The 15,431-nt window shown below is 36.8% G+C and overlaps 1 protein-coding gene across 4 annotated transcripts in view; it reads right to left on the reverse strand.

The window, feature by feature from the left end:
* Window positions 1-7,443: 7,443 nt before the first annotated feature.
* The window catches only part of CLASP2 (cytoplasmic linker associated protein 2), a 170,822-nt gene continuing 162,834 nt past the window's right edge, over window positions 7,444-15,431 (reverse strand). For all 4 annotated transcript variants that reach the window (XM_087430684.1, XM_087430682.1, XM_087430683.1 and 1 more), the window contains 4 exons: window positions 15,181-15,309; window positions 12,289-12,495; window positions 10,263-10,379; window positions 7,444-8,471 (listed from right to left, as the gene is read on the reverse strand). In XM_087430684.1, coding sequence (XP_087286810.1) covers window positions 8,385-8,471; window positions 10,263-10,379; window positions 12,289-12,495; window positions 15,181-15,309 — 540 coding nt within the window. In that variant the 3' untranslated portion in view covers window positions 7,444-8,384. The remainder of the gene's footprint in view (window positions 8,472-10,262; window positions 10,380-12,288; window positions 12,496-15,180; window positions 15,310-15,431) is intronic.

Consider the following 15,431-nt stretch of genomic DNA (forward strand, 5'->3'; position numbering starts at 1 on the left):
ATAATAATAATAATACCTGCATTATAGGTTGGAATAAAACGTTAATGCATCTGAAGTGCTTAGCACAAAACCTGACACATAGGAAAGAACAATTAGTATATAGTATTTATTACATATTTTCATGCTAAAATATAAAGCAGCAACAAAAGTCTGAGTGTGAAAAGGTATAGAACAATTATATTGTTTTTAAGAGATTTGGATATTCTAAAGACTCATTGAACTAATTCATTCATGTGTTCATTTATAAAGCAAATATTAAGACTTGCTATGTTCTAAATGTTGTGGACAGTGCTGGAAACATATAAATGGTTAAAAAAAAATAAAAGTATGTGCAGCATTACAATAGCCAGGAGGTGGAAGCAACCCAAACGTCCATTGACGGATGAAAGGATAAAGAAATATGGTATACACATACGATGGAATATTATTCAGCCTTAAAATGAAGGAAATCCTGCCACATGCTCTAACATGGATGAAATTTGAGGACGTTATGCTAAGTGAAATGAGCCAGTCACAAAAGGACAAATACTGTATGGTTCCACTCCTATGAAGTATCTAAAGTAGTCAGAATCATAGAAACAGAAAGTAGAGAGGTCATTGCCAAGGGCTGGGGGAGGGGGAATTAGTGTTTAATGGGTATGGAATTTCAATTTTGCAAGATGAAGAAGTTCTAGAGGGGCCAGCCCCATGGCCTGGTGGTTGAATTTGGCACGCTCCTCTTCGGTGGCCCAGGTTTGGTTCCCAGGCACAAACCTACACCTCTCAGCAGCAGCCATGCTGTGGTGGCAACCCATATACAAAATAGAGGAAGACTGGCACAGATGTTAGCTCGGGGCTAATCATCCCCAAGCAAAAAGAGGAAGATAGGCAACAGATGTTAGTTCAGGGTGAATCTTCTTCAGCAAAAAAAAAAAAAAAAAAAAATGTTCTGGGGATCTGTTGCACAACAGTGTGAATATACTTAACACTACTGATGTGTACACTTAAAAATGGCTAAGATGGTAAATTTAATGCATGTGCTTTTTACCATACCACAATAAAAAATAAAATAATAATTTTAAAAAGTCCTGCAATTAGCAAATGAAATGCTGCACTTATGATCGTTAGATGGAGCAGTTCAGGTCCAAAGAGGATGAAATAACTGAGAATGAAGGAATACGGCAGCAGCCCACTGGGTCAGTTGGATGGCTAGTGTCACCGTCTCAGACTATAGAACTAAAGGCTAGCACTTGGGGAGTGTCAGGCTATGCTAGAGAAACAGGCACTATCTCAGTTACTCCCCACAACAATCTTACGTGATAAGTGCGATTGTTTTTGCTGTTCTGTACATGAGGAATCACAGCTTAGAGAGATTAAGTAACTTGCCCAAGTGGTGGAAATAGTGATTTGATATTGAGCAGTTTCACTGCATAGCCCATTCTCTTAACCACTCTGCTACTATACCTCTCTTGGGAAGGTGAGGAAATCTGGGCCACATGCCAAGTAGTTGATGCAACAGCAGAAGGCAAGGGTGATGACAAGAGGCAGAGGGTGGTTAGGTCCACCTCTGATGTAAACCTTTAAGGAAGTAGGGTTTAGACAAAATGGGTCTGATTCTATGTTTCAAATTCAGAAAAACAAAAGAGAGATCAGCGGCGTGAAGTCAGAATCAGTGAAGTCGACATTATGGACAAAATGAACAGAGAGAGCACAAGAGAGGAAGCAGTGATTGAAATTTCACAATTCCCATGGGCAAGCACATCAGCACATCTCAACACAGTTGCTTTTTAAAGAGTTGCTTCAATTTGCATATTCTGTTCTTATATATACCCTCCCTACATATATATATATATACTCTATCATCATAGATATTACTGTCTATATTATCATTCTATATATTATCTATCTGAATGAACATCTTTACATATAGTCATTCACAGCGATCAACTGGTGAACATAGTCCTAATCATTTTTATATTTTGAACTCATTTTAATGACCATTCAGTTATTTTTTATTATTTTTAATCATGGTAAAATACATATAAAATTTACCATCTTAATCATTCTTAAGTGTTTAGTTCAGTGGTAGTAAGTACATTCACATTGTTGTGCAACCATCACCACCATCCATCTCCAAAACTCTTTTCATCATCCCAAACAGTAATTCTGTACCCATTAAACAATAATTCTCCATTCCCCCCTTCCTTTAGCCCCTGGCAACCACCATTCTACTTTCTGTCTCTATGAATTTGACTACTCTAGGTACCTGAGACAGGTGAAATCGTACAATATTTGAATGACTACTTTTGTGAGGAAGATTAGCCCTGAGCTAACATCCGATGCCAAGCCTCCTCTTTTTGCTGAGGAAGACTGGCCCTGGGCTAACATCCGTGCCCACCTTCCTCTACTTTATATGGGACGCTGCCACAGCATGGCTTAACAAGAGGTGTGTCGGTGCGTCAAGCTGTGCGCGCCCGGGATCCAGGCCGGGGAACCTCGGGCTGCCGCAGCGCAGTGCGCGCACTTAACCACTTGCGCCACCAGCTGGCGCCCAGAATGACTAAGTTTTTAATACTTTCCAACCCACCCCAAGGCCATAATTTTGGGTCTCGTTGGTCATCCGCACTGCTGCTGATCTGGAGTAAACCTCGCTGTATGGAAAGTCTCTGACCGCAGAGCTGGATATCAGTTCTTTGAAATAAAAATCACCATAATTTTGAGAGACTAACCTAGCGTTAGACTGAGACTTGAGAATGGAGTAAGTTGTACGAGAAAATAAGCAGCAGCAATTTGGGTTGAGTTGGGGATCAATGATTTGTGTTGAATGTTTGGTATGTAAGCCCATATGTATTAAAAAAAGATAAAATTTATCTTAAAATCAGTCAGCCAGTAGTGAGATCTGGATTGTTCGCCTTCCAACATTAGTGTAAAAAAATGATTGTTTTTAAAGTGGGCTGTATTACCCGAGGAGCTGTCCATGGCGACTCCCTTGCTTTGTTTAGCACAAGGTTTCTCAACTTGGGCGTTACTGACATTTGGGGCTGGATACGTTTGTTGGGCGGGGCAGTCCTGAGTATTGTAGGATGTTTGGTAGCACCCTTGGCCTGTACCCACTAGGTGTCAGAAGCCCTCCCTCCCGAGTTGTGAAAACCAAAAATGTCTCCAGATATTGCCAAATGTGCTCTAATGGGCAAAATCACTGCAAGCTGAGAACCACCGCTTTAGGAGGATGAGGAAAAAGCACGTTTCTTGCTTCGTTGAAGTAATCCAATGCTGATTCTAAGTCTCTACTCTGACCTAAAGTTTGATAAGAAAATTAACATTGTAAATTTGGCTTTAGACTAAAACCAGCAAAACTGATTGTCAATCTCTTTTTGCATTCATTTCCAATAAAATAACAAATTCACACTTTCTTAAGGGGAAAAATACTGCCGTAAGAGTCTGATATCAACACTGGATGAACACTAGGAGACTGGGGCTGCACACATGGCATGCTGGCAGGATGGTCTGCGAGGAGCAGCATCTCTGGGCACCTTTCCACCCTGAGTTATAGGCCGGCCCCTCCAGTACCAATCTCATTTCTGAAAGCACATTAATGTGTTTCTCCCATTAGCAGACCCACAATTACAAATTTACAGCAGACGGATTTTAGGGGTGTCAGACGCACAGCAGGTGCTTAAATATTTAAGAAGTAAACAAAGGTAATCAGAACCAGAGTCAGAGACCAATCTGCAAAAAAATTGTAGCCTAAAAACACCTAACTTCTGAAGTTTTCAGAGTAAATTGAAGTGTTTGTGATGTTAATTCTAATCACATTATTCTTCTGCTTAAGTCTTCAGTGAACTCCTTAGTTCAATTAGATTATATTTTAGAATACCGAGTATTCTATCTTGGCTAATTCCCTCGCTGGTATCCCACCATGTTCCAGCTAAACTGAGCCGTGTAATGTGGCCAGTTGGGAAGACACAAGTGTTATGTTCAGTTTGGAAAGCAAATTAAATATTATAACTTTATAAGAAAAGAAAAAAACTTTTGAAATAAAACCACTGAAAGAAAAGCTATCTCCAAGTTTTCTTGATTGTGAGGATGCACAGAAAATTAATCTTTTTTTTGGTTGCAAAAGGGAAAAAGGAGTGTATGAAATTTTTTACATTTACCAAAAGAAACCGTAGTTAAAAATGTTCCCGTGACATGCCCTAATGCTTCTTGTTATTTCATACATCACTGCCTTGCTACCTTACTTCCCTCTGCTCTCCCTACCCTATAACCCCAGTAAGTCTCAGACCCATTCAGCTTTCAGGCTACGTTTGAGCATCATCTCTTTTTCTAGGAAGCCTTCCATGATTACACCTCATGTGTGCCCCACCCCTAATGCCCAGCTCCCATCTGTACCCTGTGTTACTACTATAGCACTAACCACACTGTATTACAGTTATTTGCTCTACTCTGTCTCCTTGAAGGTAGGTACTCAGATATTTGTTGCTTGGATGAATGTAGGTAAATCTGAAATACTGAAATTCTGATACATATAAGGAAAAGATATCTTTTTATTTCCCTGTTCTATTTTAGATTACTATTATAATTTAAACCCAGCTATTTAAGTAACTAGTATATCTTTTTTTTTTTTTTGTGAGGCCAACTAGCACTGAGCTAACATCCGATGCCAATCCTCCCCTTTTTTCTTGAGGAAGAGTGGCCCTGAGCTAACATCCGCGCCCATCTTCCTCTACTTTATATGGGATGCCGCCACAGCATGGCTTACCAAGCAGTGCGTCGGTGTGCGCCCGGGGTTCCGAACTGGTGAACCCCGGGCCGCCGAAGCAGAGCGCGCACACTTAACGGCTTGCGCCACCGGGCCGGCCCAATAACTAGTATATCTTTAAATAAGCAATGCTTTTCTCTATTTAGCAATTTCATATTAAAACCATCTACAAAATTGCCTAGTATGAAATAAATGGCGATGTGCCAAAAATATAGCTATTTGTTATAAGTATAGTCAGTGAAGATCAACAACCCAGGATTATGCTGCACACATACAAAGGAATACTTTGCTGCCATTAGAAGTCATCCTATAGAGAAACAAAGAAAGGATTAATATCTTAAAAATGTATTGTTAAATACATGCATAGAAGAACAGAAGCAATCAAAATATTAGCTAATTATAATCTTGTCATTCTTCTGGTTAACAAAATTTACTGTTCCCTTAATACTGTTTTCAGTATTAAGTCAAATTCATTATCTTAGTACTCCACAAAATAGCAACACAGATTATCTCAAGTGGTGTTAACTTTTTTCTTTTTCAATTTTCCATTTTTTCCAAATAATCTACAATAGAAATGGATAACTGATAATTTAAAGCTTAATTCTAGACCTTTCTTTTGCATAGATATAAAACTATACTGATTAACTGCAATAAAATGAACTAAAACAATGCAGGAAGCAGAGATGTCAAAGATTAAGTTTAAAAAACCTCATGTATTAAGGATTAATATACTAATCCTTTTTTACTGTAAATATTATTCTAAATTATTATAAGATACACTTGAATTTACAAATAGATCTGGCCTGATGATGAGATTCTAGTCTTTTACTGTAAGACATAACTTGTGAAAAGTCATTTTGGCCTAAAGTTTATAAGAATAAAAGATGAAGGGATACAGCAAATTTACTCCAAATTTGAAATTTCAGGTTCAAACCATATCATACTTGAAAATGTCAGAAGTCTATTATAGATGTTGAAAACCCATAAGAAACAGTTTTATAATCCAGAATTATATGCTTTTCATTAGTTCTGAGCAGTGCAGTAAATGAATGACACTGATAATTAGTTTAGGGGAGAAAAGCAAGAAGAAAATATTTAACCAGTCGCTTTTTATCACCATTCTTTAATAGCTGACATCTAAATATGTTTCTGGAATGAACAAATTAAGCGTACATTGTATATAGTGATCTGAATAGTCAACAATAACTTTATCTTAGAGTCTTAACTGAAACTACAGAATTTTAAACATGACTTTTCATATTTTTATATATTAGCTTTCACTTAGTCATTTTAAACCACTCTTCTGTTAGTTCATTCACTTCTTGAGTGCCTGACTTCAGATGCCAGGTAGTTCATCTAAGTTTTTAAGTAGAGTTATTATTCAGGTTAAGTTACTCTATTTAGTTGTCAACAGTAGCTACAGCAGAACCTTAAAGAAGAGGTAAAAATTAAATCAATATTTAGAATCAAAATGATTATAAAATATACCAAAGGTCATGGAACATACATTACTGAGAAGAGTTCAATGTTTTGAATGCCTTTTCTTCTTAAAGATAAGCTATAATATATACGTGCATTTATAGCTATATACATTTTTTTTAAAATTTTTATTTATTTATTTATTTTTCCCCTGAAGCCCCAGTAGATAGTTGTATGTCATAGCTGCACATCCTTCTAGCTGCTGCATGTGGGACGCGGCCTCAGCACGTCTGGAGAAGTGGTGCCTCGGTGCGCGCCCAGGATCCGAACATGGGCCGCCAGCAGCGGAGCTCGCGCACTTAACCGCTAAGCCACTGGGCCGGCCCATATAGCTATATACATTTGATTGTGGTTGCTACTCCTGATAATCTTTTCTCCTCTGATGCACTTATAAAATTCATGAGAATACCACTGATACAAGACCTTGTAAAGATTTTTAAAAACCTAGTTATGAGGTGAGTGACTAGTCACACAGTGAAGACAGAAAAACAACGGATATACATTGTTAATTTTTTCAAGTAATGTTATGTACAGTTTTATTGCCAGTATATGCACAACAGTAAGCATAGAACTATAAATACACAATGTAATTAACAGTAGAAAACAAAATTGTTACAGATAAAGGAGAGGGGATATAGAGAAACTATTTCCTGCTGCTAGAACAGAAACAAAAGAAGTAAAAGCCTATGACAAATCATCCATTCAGTACTCTTCTCTTAAATTCTTTACATACATTTCTACATTTTTTCAATTAAACAAAGAAAGTACAGATAACTCTGTAACAATAGCAAATTGCCTCCCTAATAGCTATTTGCCTTTCCAGTCAAATTCGCTTTAAGTTAGGATTTAAATAAAAAGTCAAGATGAGAAAGTATTAGTATCCCGGTTCCAAATTATCTAATTTGTCTTTCACCCAAACTGGTAATGTTTGAAAGTTGGCTGCACATGAAAAGAACAGATGTAGCAAAAGGTGATTAAAAAAATTTGTTAAAAAGTAACAGAAAATCACTCTTTAAGTAGTTTTTCAAAAGACGCTATAGGCAGCAGCTCAGTTAAAAGTATTAGCCCTGAAGAGGTAGAGAATTTGAGCCCATTATACAAAGATAATAGCCTTGGCACCATCTTCTCTCTCATCAGGATCAACGTTTTCAAGTAAGACAATTTCATGGAAAAAGGAAACCAGGTTCCACCATTTAAAGAAAAGGTGCTGGTCGATTCCCATGTCTCAATAATTAGTTTGTTTATTAAATGAGAAACAGAAGACGGTCAAGGACACACATGCACTTGATTTTTTTTGTCTGTTTCTATTATCAAGTTTATTCATAAGTGAATTTGATATTAATAAATACAAAAAAAAAGCATCATTCACAACAAAGATAAACAAACCAAAAAACCCTGCAATGAAACCTTCTATTTTAATAAGTATCAAGAAAAAAACAGGCAGATGATTTGGTGCAGCTTTCTTAAGGGATCATAGAGGGGACATGGTTTTAAATAAAGATGGCAAGATCAATAACCAACAAACAATATCAGTTTTACAGAACTGGCTGATTCTGTAACATTTCTCTTTGAGGTCTTAGTTTTAAACTACAGATCACCCCAAAGAAGTTGCAACTAATGACATGTATCACCATCACACCAACAGAGTCCAGCTGTAGTTCAAATGAGTCCTGCTTTGTTTCACATCATTTCAATATTTCTAGCATAGGACATGATACAGAACAAAATTCAAAATAGCAATAAAAATATTATTCTGCATTTGAATAAAGGCAAAAAAAGTTTTAGACTGTTAAACTTTTAAAGCTTTAAGCATTCCTGTTTAACCAGCTTAAAAAAAAATTTATACAATCATAACACTGGCAAAGGTTAATGGGAAGACAAAGAAGTACAACAAACATGTGAAATGATGAATTAGATTAAAAATTACTTTGTATTGATCAACTGATGTTAATACTGCTTCTTCTTGAATTTGGACTATCTACCATAAAAGTTACATGCAGACTGAGGATAGCCCTCTGTTACAGAAAGTACAAAACAAAACAAAAAACTAAAACTGGGAAACAATGGTAAGTTCCAGAAGATGTATCTGAAAATTTCCTTTCATTGATGAGGGTGGTCTGTCTGTCCTTTCTTTGAGAGACCTGGTTCACTTCAATCAGCTTCATTAACTTTGTCCAGAAACATCAGTAGTGGGATCACCTCCTCCAGAACCTGTTTGTGCACGTTTGATGTAAAGATTCAGTAGCTTCATCTGCAGATTCAAGCCAAACATATGTCATTTGAACAGGCTACTCTAAAGTATAGTAAGATGCTCACTAAAAAAATTATATACATATATGTGAGCTTTAAGAGAGAGATTTTAGACTGAGGGGTTATTATAATGCCCAAGTTATTGTTGATAATTAAGAATTAGAAAAATTTTTTTAAAGTCTCAATTTGTTCATGACTGAGTCCTCCAGCCTGCCTTTTCAAAAAATGTTGCAGTGAAAATATATAAAACTTACAGTAAACTTAGAAAAAAAAGACAATAATGACAAACATTTGAGCTCTATGTGCTATACAATATGCTAACTGTCTTATATTGTCTCCTTTCATCTTCACAACATTCTCTAGATGAGGAAATCAAGATACAGCATGTGTTAGTCACTGCCGAAGGTCACAAGGGTAGGTGAGAAGTGGGCCAGGATAGGAAATTAGGCACTTGGGTTCCAGAACCCAAGATCTTAGACAACTGTACCACTGCCCTCCTAACAAGAATGTTTTTGATTTTTCTATGTCATTTTTCAGTCTTTACTTTATGAGATTATATTTGTATAAAGTTTGTGATCAATGCATATACAAGTCTATGTTCTACTTTTTTCATCTAAAGTTATTTCCAAATATTTTTTCCATCTAGCTACAGTCTTTACATGCAACATTATTACTGGCTGCCCAGTATTCTGATAAAGTGCTGAATTTGAATTCTTCTACAGACAGTTCTGGATTATCAGGACCTAACTTGAGCTTATCACCAAAGGTGGGGTACTTTTTTCTTTGAAAACCACTTCGTTGTTCAAAATTTGCTTTTTTAACATTAACTCTTTGATCCAAGGGTTTGTAACCTGGTGTCCATGGGATTGGACTCACTGAATCCTCTGAACTATGCGTAAAGTTTTGTCTGTATTTATTTTTCTTGGGATGAGATTTTACCTAAATCTCAAAGTGGTCTGTAACAAGGAAAGGGTTAAGAACCACTGCTTTAATCTATCTATAACTTATATAGGTATTTAATGTAAGGTGTATACTCATTTTCCTTTATATGTATTTTCTCCACCCTTTTGCTATTTAAAAATAAATTTGATCATAGTAATGACAATCGTTAGGATTTTGGAAAACTCTTTAAATGAAGGTGAGTGCCTTCTGCTAACTGGTTCATAAGCCATAATTCAACAATCACAGGACATTCTCACACCCTAGAACAAATTTCAAGGTTTTGATAGTATCAAAGAAATGAGGAAAGCAAGACTTTATCTTTTTAAGTCTTAAGGACTAATTGGAAATTTTAATATACCATATCAAAGTTGTACATTTATATGGATCATAATAAGAATAGAAAAAGAAAGAGAATAAATATTTGATTACCATAGTTCAAAGGGGAAAATTTTAAAAATGTTCACGTGTTCCATATTTTGGGAAATATAAAGTAATCCCTAAATATATAACCACAACAATTTACTTATTCTCAATTACACAGTCCTTGGGGGTAAGGATTTGGGTGTGGAACTGGGAAAGGAGTCAGTTAGATATTATAAATAACCAGAAGCTGTAGGCATTTCTTTCACAGCAATCTACCAACCACCTCACCAAACTGCTGACTGCACCTGAGTGACAAATACAAGGGTAGATACAGGTAAAACGCAAAGGGTAGGAGGAGTAAGTTGGATGCTCAAAGCCTGATTTATTAAGGGCCAAATAACAAATTTACCCTTTAACACACACAAAGGACTGAATTTCGAAGGAGGTACCACGGCCACCATCTTTAGAACAAAACAGCACTACTTACTTTACTGCCAGTGAGCTGACTGAGATGTGGTTTTAGTTCATCACCAATTACCGCGTGAACAGCAACCAGGCAGAAGACACAAGCTTTCCGAACACTGCTCTCTGAATTATCATAACCCTAGGGGGGAAAAGTCCTTGTTAATGCTCCTGGGAGATCTGAGAAAAGTACCTTTCCAACAGAGACAGAATATGCAACTCAAAGATGAGATTTCAAGTGTACTGAGGAGTATACAGTCTATACAGAAGCCAAAATATTAATGATGTACATTTGAAATTTACAGTGTTATAAACCAATGTGACCTCAATTAAAAAAAAAAATCAAGTGTACTGAGGAGAGAAAGCTTTACTGACCAAAGTTAACTTTTCAACTTTTTCAGGCAGACACACGTCCTTCTCTCCTTTCACCTCCCCTTTGGCACCTCCACTCTTATGTTAGCCTTTCTTATCAGGTTCTTTCTTATTTAGCCTGAAAAGCTGAAATTCTCTGACTCTGAGGCTACCCCTTTGCCAATCCACCCTGCAAATCTCCAGATTAACCTTCCTAAAGCATTCAGCTTTAGGGAACTCAATAGCTCCTCACTATTGAATAAAACCAGAACTCTTTGGCCTGGCAGTCAAAGTACTCCTATAATCCAGGATGAATTAAGTTTAACATCTGTCCCATCCCTACCATTACTCTAAGTCATTCATCCAGCAAACATTTATTCAGTATCCATTATATGTATGATATACATCTTACGTATATTCTGTTCTTAGTACCAAACCATAGACAAAGAGGAAAGAGATCTGGATGTTATCTTCAAGGACCTCACAATTTAGTGAGTAGTATTAGGCTTAAAAGAGTCACAGAGATAATACTATAGATGCACAAAAAAATGAATGATTAATTCTCTTCAGGAATGGTCTTCATATACACACTATATAATATTAGTTAGGCATTAAAATTACACTATTATTAATATTCTCAGATTATTTAGTGGATGGAAAAAGTTCACACTCGGGGACAGCCCTAGTGGCCTAGTGGTTAAGTTTGGCACACTCTGTTTCAGCGGCCCAGGTTTGGTTCCTGGGTGCGGACCTATACCACTCATCTGTCAGTGGCCATGCCGTGGCGGCAGCTCACATACAAAAAGAGGAAGATTGGCAACAGATGTTAGCTCAGGGTGAATCTTGCTCAGCAAAAAAAAAAAAAGTTCACACTCTATGATTAGGTTAAGCAAAGCATGTTACAGCATATGATTCCATTTTTGTTAAAATTTTTACATGGATGGGTTTGTGTGTATAGGAAAAACCATATTACATCTAGGACTGCAAATTAGTATAACCACTTTGGAGAGAAATCTGGCAATATCTAGGAATTCTAGATATATACATGTAAGTACAAGAAGATATGGCAAGGAAGTTCATTGCAATATTTATATTAATAAGAAAAAAAGGAAACAAGCCACATATCTACAGCAGATGACTGGATAAACGAATTGTGGTATTTACATAAATGGATGATTATTCAGCCATAAAAAGGACTGAAATTCTAATACAACATGGATGAACCATAAAAACATTACGCTAAGTGAAATAAGCCAGCCACAAAAGGACAGACACTGTATAATTCCACTTATATGAGGAACCCAGAAAGTAGAATAGAGACAGAAAGTAGAATAAAGGTTACTTGGGACTGGGGGGAGGAGGAATGAGAAATTATTAATTAATGGGTACAGAGTTTCTGTTTGGGATGATGAAAAAGTTCTGGAAATGGATAGTGGTGATAGCTGTAAAACATTATGAATGTATTTAATGCCACTGAATTGTACACTTAAAAATGGCAAAATGGTAAATTTTATGTTACATATATTTTACCACCCCCACCCCCACCCCCCACACACAGCTAGTTATGGAAGTCTTTGCTCTGAACATCCAAGACAGCAGGAAGGCTTGGTCATGCCACTAGTGTTGCCTGCAAAGTGACTAAAATAACTGAATCCCAACTGTAACATAGCTTATTCCTCCCTCCAAGCTTTGTTGTTTACCTGTATTAGGCCTGGCATAATCTCTGGCAGAAGTAGGTTAAGGGTTTCCTTGGATACTCTCTCTATCACTTTTGTTTGCATTTTGATTGCAGCCAGATTAATTGGGTAATCTGCGGTTTGGATGATAGGACAGAGCACTTTGATGCACTGCTCTGGACTGATTGAAGTGGCCAACACTGATGCAGCTTCCTCAGCAGATCTCACCACCTAAAACAAAGAGGAAATTAAGCTGGGAAGTAATTTTTCAAAACGTTATACTGTGTCCTAGAAGTACAAACTTTATGAAATATGTAATAGGATGTTATATGTAGGATTTGCTTTGAAAACATTACAGTAAATAAACAAACATAAAAAGTGAGAGTACAGATAAAACAGGATTGACAAAATGTCAATAACTGTTAGAGCCAGAAGATAGAAACATGGGACTTTATCACATCATTCTTCCTTCTTTTGTGTTCTCTTAATGTTAGCTAAAGCAATTTCCAAATCAGGCTGTGGTCTAGTTGTGCTGGGGAGTGGCGGCTCTATTTACCTCGACTGTATGTGAATGGAGTCCTCTGCATCAGCCATGCTGAGACTCTGCTCATTATCAGTACCCTCAACTCCAGGAGGGCTTGTGCCCTTTTTATCACGTTATTATAAAATAAAATAAAAATCATTTCATTAATATGTTATCAAGTTAACACGCTATTCCTCCTGTTCACAATGATTTTCTTTCCTTCTTATTGGGCTTGGGGAGGGTAAGACACTGATTTTGTAATGAAGAGAAGAAATGATTGTCTATCTTCTTATTAGAATCTGTAATCTCTAAAGAAGGTCTTGAAATCATGTAAAAATTATTGCTTTTGATGCTACTTCGGTAGTGTCTCACTTTTGATCTCAATCTGTGAGAAGTGCTTAGAAGGTTGGAAAATACACTAGAAGTCAAAAGAACCAGGGCTAATTTCAGCTGTAACACCTTAAGAATGTCAATTTTATCTTTTGTAAAAATAGGAATGCTATAGCCCTTATTTGGGTCAGAAGGTGGATAACTAAACTACAAATATTAGGTAGTTTTTTAAACCTTCAGCGAGATCCTACAGATATACCACTACTAAACACCAGCTGAATTAAAAAAAATCTGAATAAAAATCCAGATGGATTTAAAAGTTATGATTCACTCTCCTGTAAGATTCACAATCATATCTTTTGAAAAGTGAATTACCTAGAGGGTTTCAATTTCTTCATATCCTCACCAATACATCTTATTGTCTTTCTTCCTAGTGTATGTGGAGAGGTTTCTCATTGTGGTCTTAGTTGCATATGACTAATGATGTCAAGCATCTTTTCATGTGCTTACTGGCCATTTGTATGTCTTCTCTGGACAAACGTCTATTCAGATCCTTTGCCCTTTTGTTGTTTTTTGGGGGGGAGGGGTGAGGATGACTGGCTCTGAGCCAACATCCATTGCCAATTCTCCTCTTTTTGCTGAGGAAGACAGCCCTGAGCTAACATCTGTGCCCATCCTCCTCATTTTGCATGTGGGATGCTGTCACAGCATGGCCTGATGAGTGGTATGCAGGTCCGAGCCCACGATCTGAACTTGTGAACCCTGGGCTGCCACAGCGGAGCGCCCAAACCCAACCACTACGTCACCAGGCCGGCCCCTTTGCCCATGTTTTTTTTTTTTTTAAAGATTTTATTTATTCAGTTTTTTCCCCCCAAAGCCCCAGTAGATAGTTGTATGTCATAGGTTCACATCCTTCTAGTTGCTGTACGTGGGACTCGGCCTCACGTTGGACGGAGAAGTGGTGCCTCGGGGCGCTCCCGGGATCCGAACCCGGGCCGCCAGCATCAGAGCGCGCACACTTAACCGCTAAGCCACGGAGCCGGCCCAGCCCATGTTTTAACTGTTGTCTTTTTGTTGTTGAGTTGTAAGAGTTCTTTATATATATGGTTGTTAGCCCCTTGTCAGATATATACTTTGGAAAAATTTTCTCTCCCATTCTGTGGGTTGTCTTTTCACTTTTTTGATAGTGTCCCTCTGAAGTACACAAGTTTTTAATTTTGATGAAGTCCAATTATCTTTTTGTTGTTGGTGGTGGTTACTTCTGCTTTTGGCATTATATCTAAGAAACTACTGCCTAATCCAAGGTAAAGATTTATACCTCCACCTGCTCCTGAGAGTTTTATAGTTTTAGCTCTTACATTTAGCTTTGATCTATTTTGTCTCACTGCTTTTTTAACTTTCCTTTTTTGACTTGTCTTTTGCTTATTATGTCTTGGATCTACCAGAGATACCTCATACTACTACCCTAGTGCTTTCTCTTAGAATTGTAGTCCCTACTTGAAATTTCCTTTTCTAATTATTTCTGAGATTTTAATAAAAATCCTCATGGTTATCTCATCAATGTCGCTGGTGGGTAATATCATGACTATAAAGTGATGAGACAGGTTTACAGGACTCTTTCAGGGAATCTCATTATTTTATTGAATAAACTTTTAACAGATATATAGCTCCTATAGGCAATTTGCCACTTCAAAATAACAATGATTCTTATCTTCATGAGTTATTTTAAAAGACCAGGTTCTTACAGGTAAATGGAAAGTGAAGATAAGCTAGGTGAACTCTAAGTATAAAACTAAAAGTGAAATGATGGATAAAACGAAATCAGATCAATTATTTCCTAGAGTTGGCCTATTTTAGGTGAAAGGCCGTGATATCACTGTAATTCATTTAGTAGAAAAGAATATATGCTTGCATCTCAACGAGATATTACCTTGAACATCAAGGTAAGTGTTCATTAAGGAAATAACTGATAAAGGTACTTTTCAAGCAATGTTTATATGTAGCATGCAATAATATCAGAAGTATTGAGAATAAAATAATAATTTAACTGTCAGGTAACTTACCTCCTTATGAGGATCTTTATGTGCTTCCAATGTTTTCATGACAGTCAGTTCTGCATAGTTTTTAAATCTTGCTGGTTGATGCCTTAGGATTTCTCTTAAAACCTTTAATGCCAAAGCCCTGATTGTAGGCTAAGAAGAAACATTTTAATGTTTTTAATACTTTGGTATTAAATCTTTTACATTTTCCATTTCTGTAACTTAAGGGTCTTAATATTAGGAGGGGATCATAGACAACTGCATAAAATATGTGA

Source organism: Ceratotherium simum, chromosome 5, assembly GCF_057802395.1.
Source record: "Ceratotherium simum simum isolate JZ-2026a chromosome 5, ASM5780239v1, whole genome shotgun sequence".
NCBI classification, from domain to species: Eukaryota; Metazoa; Chordata; class Mammalia; order Perissodactyla; family Rhinocerotidae; genus Ceratotherium; species Ceratotherium simum.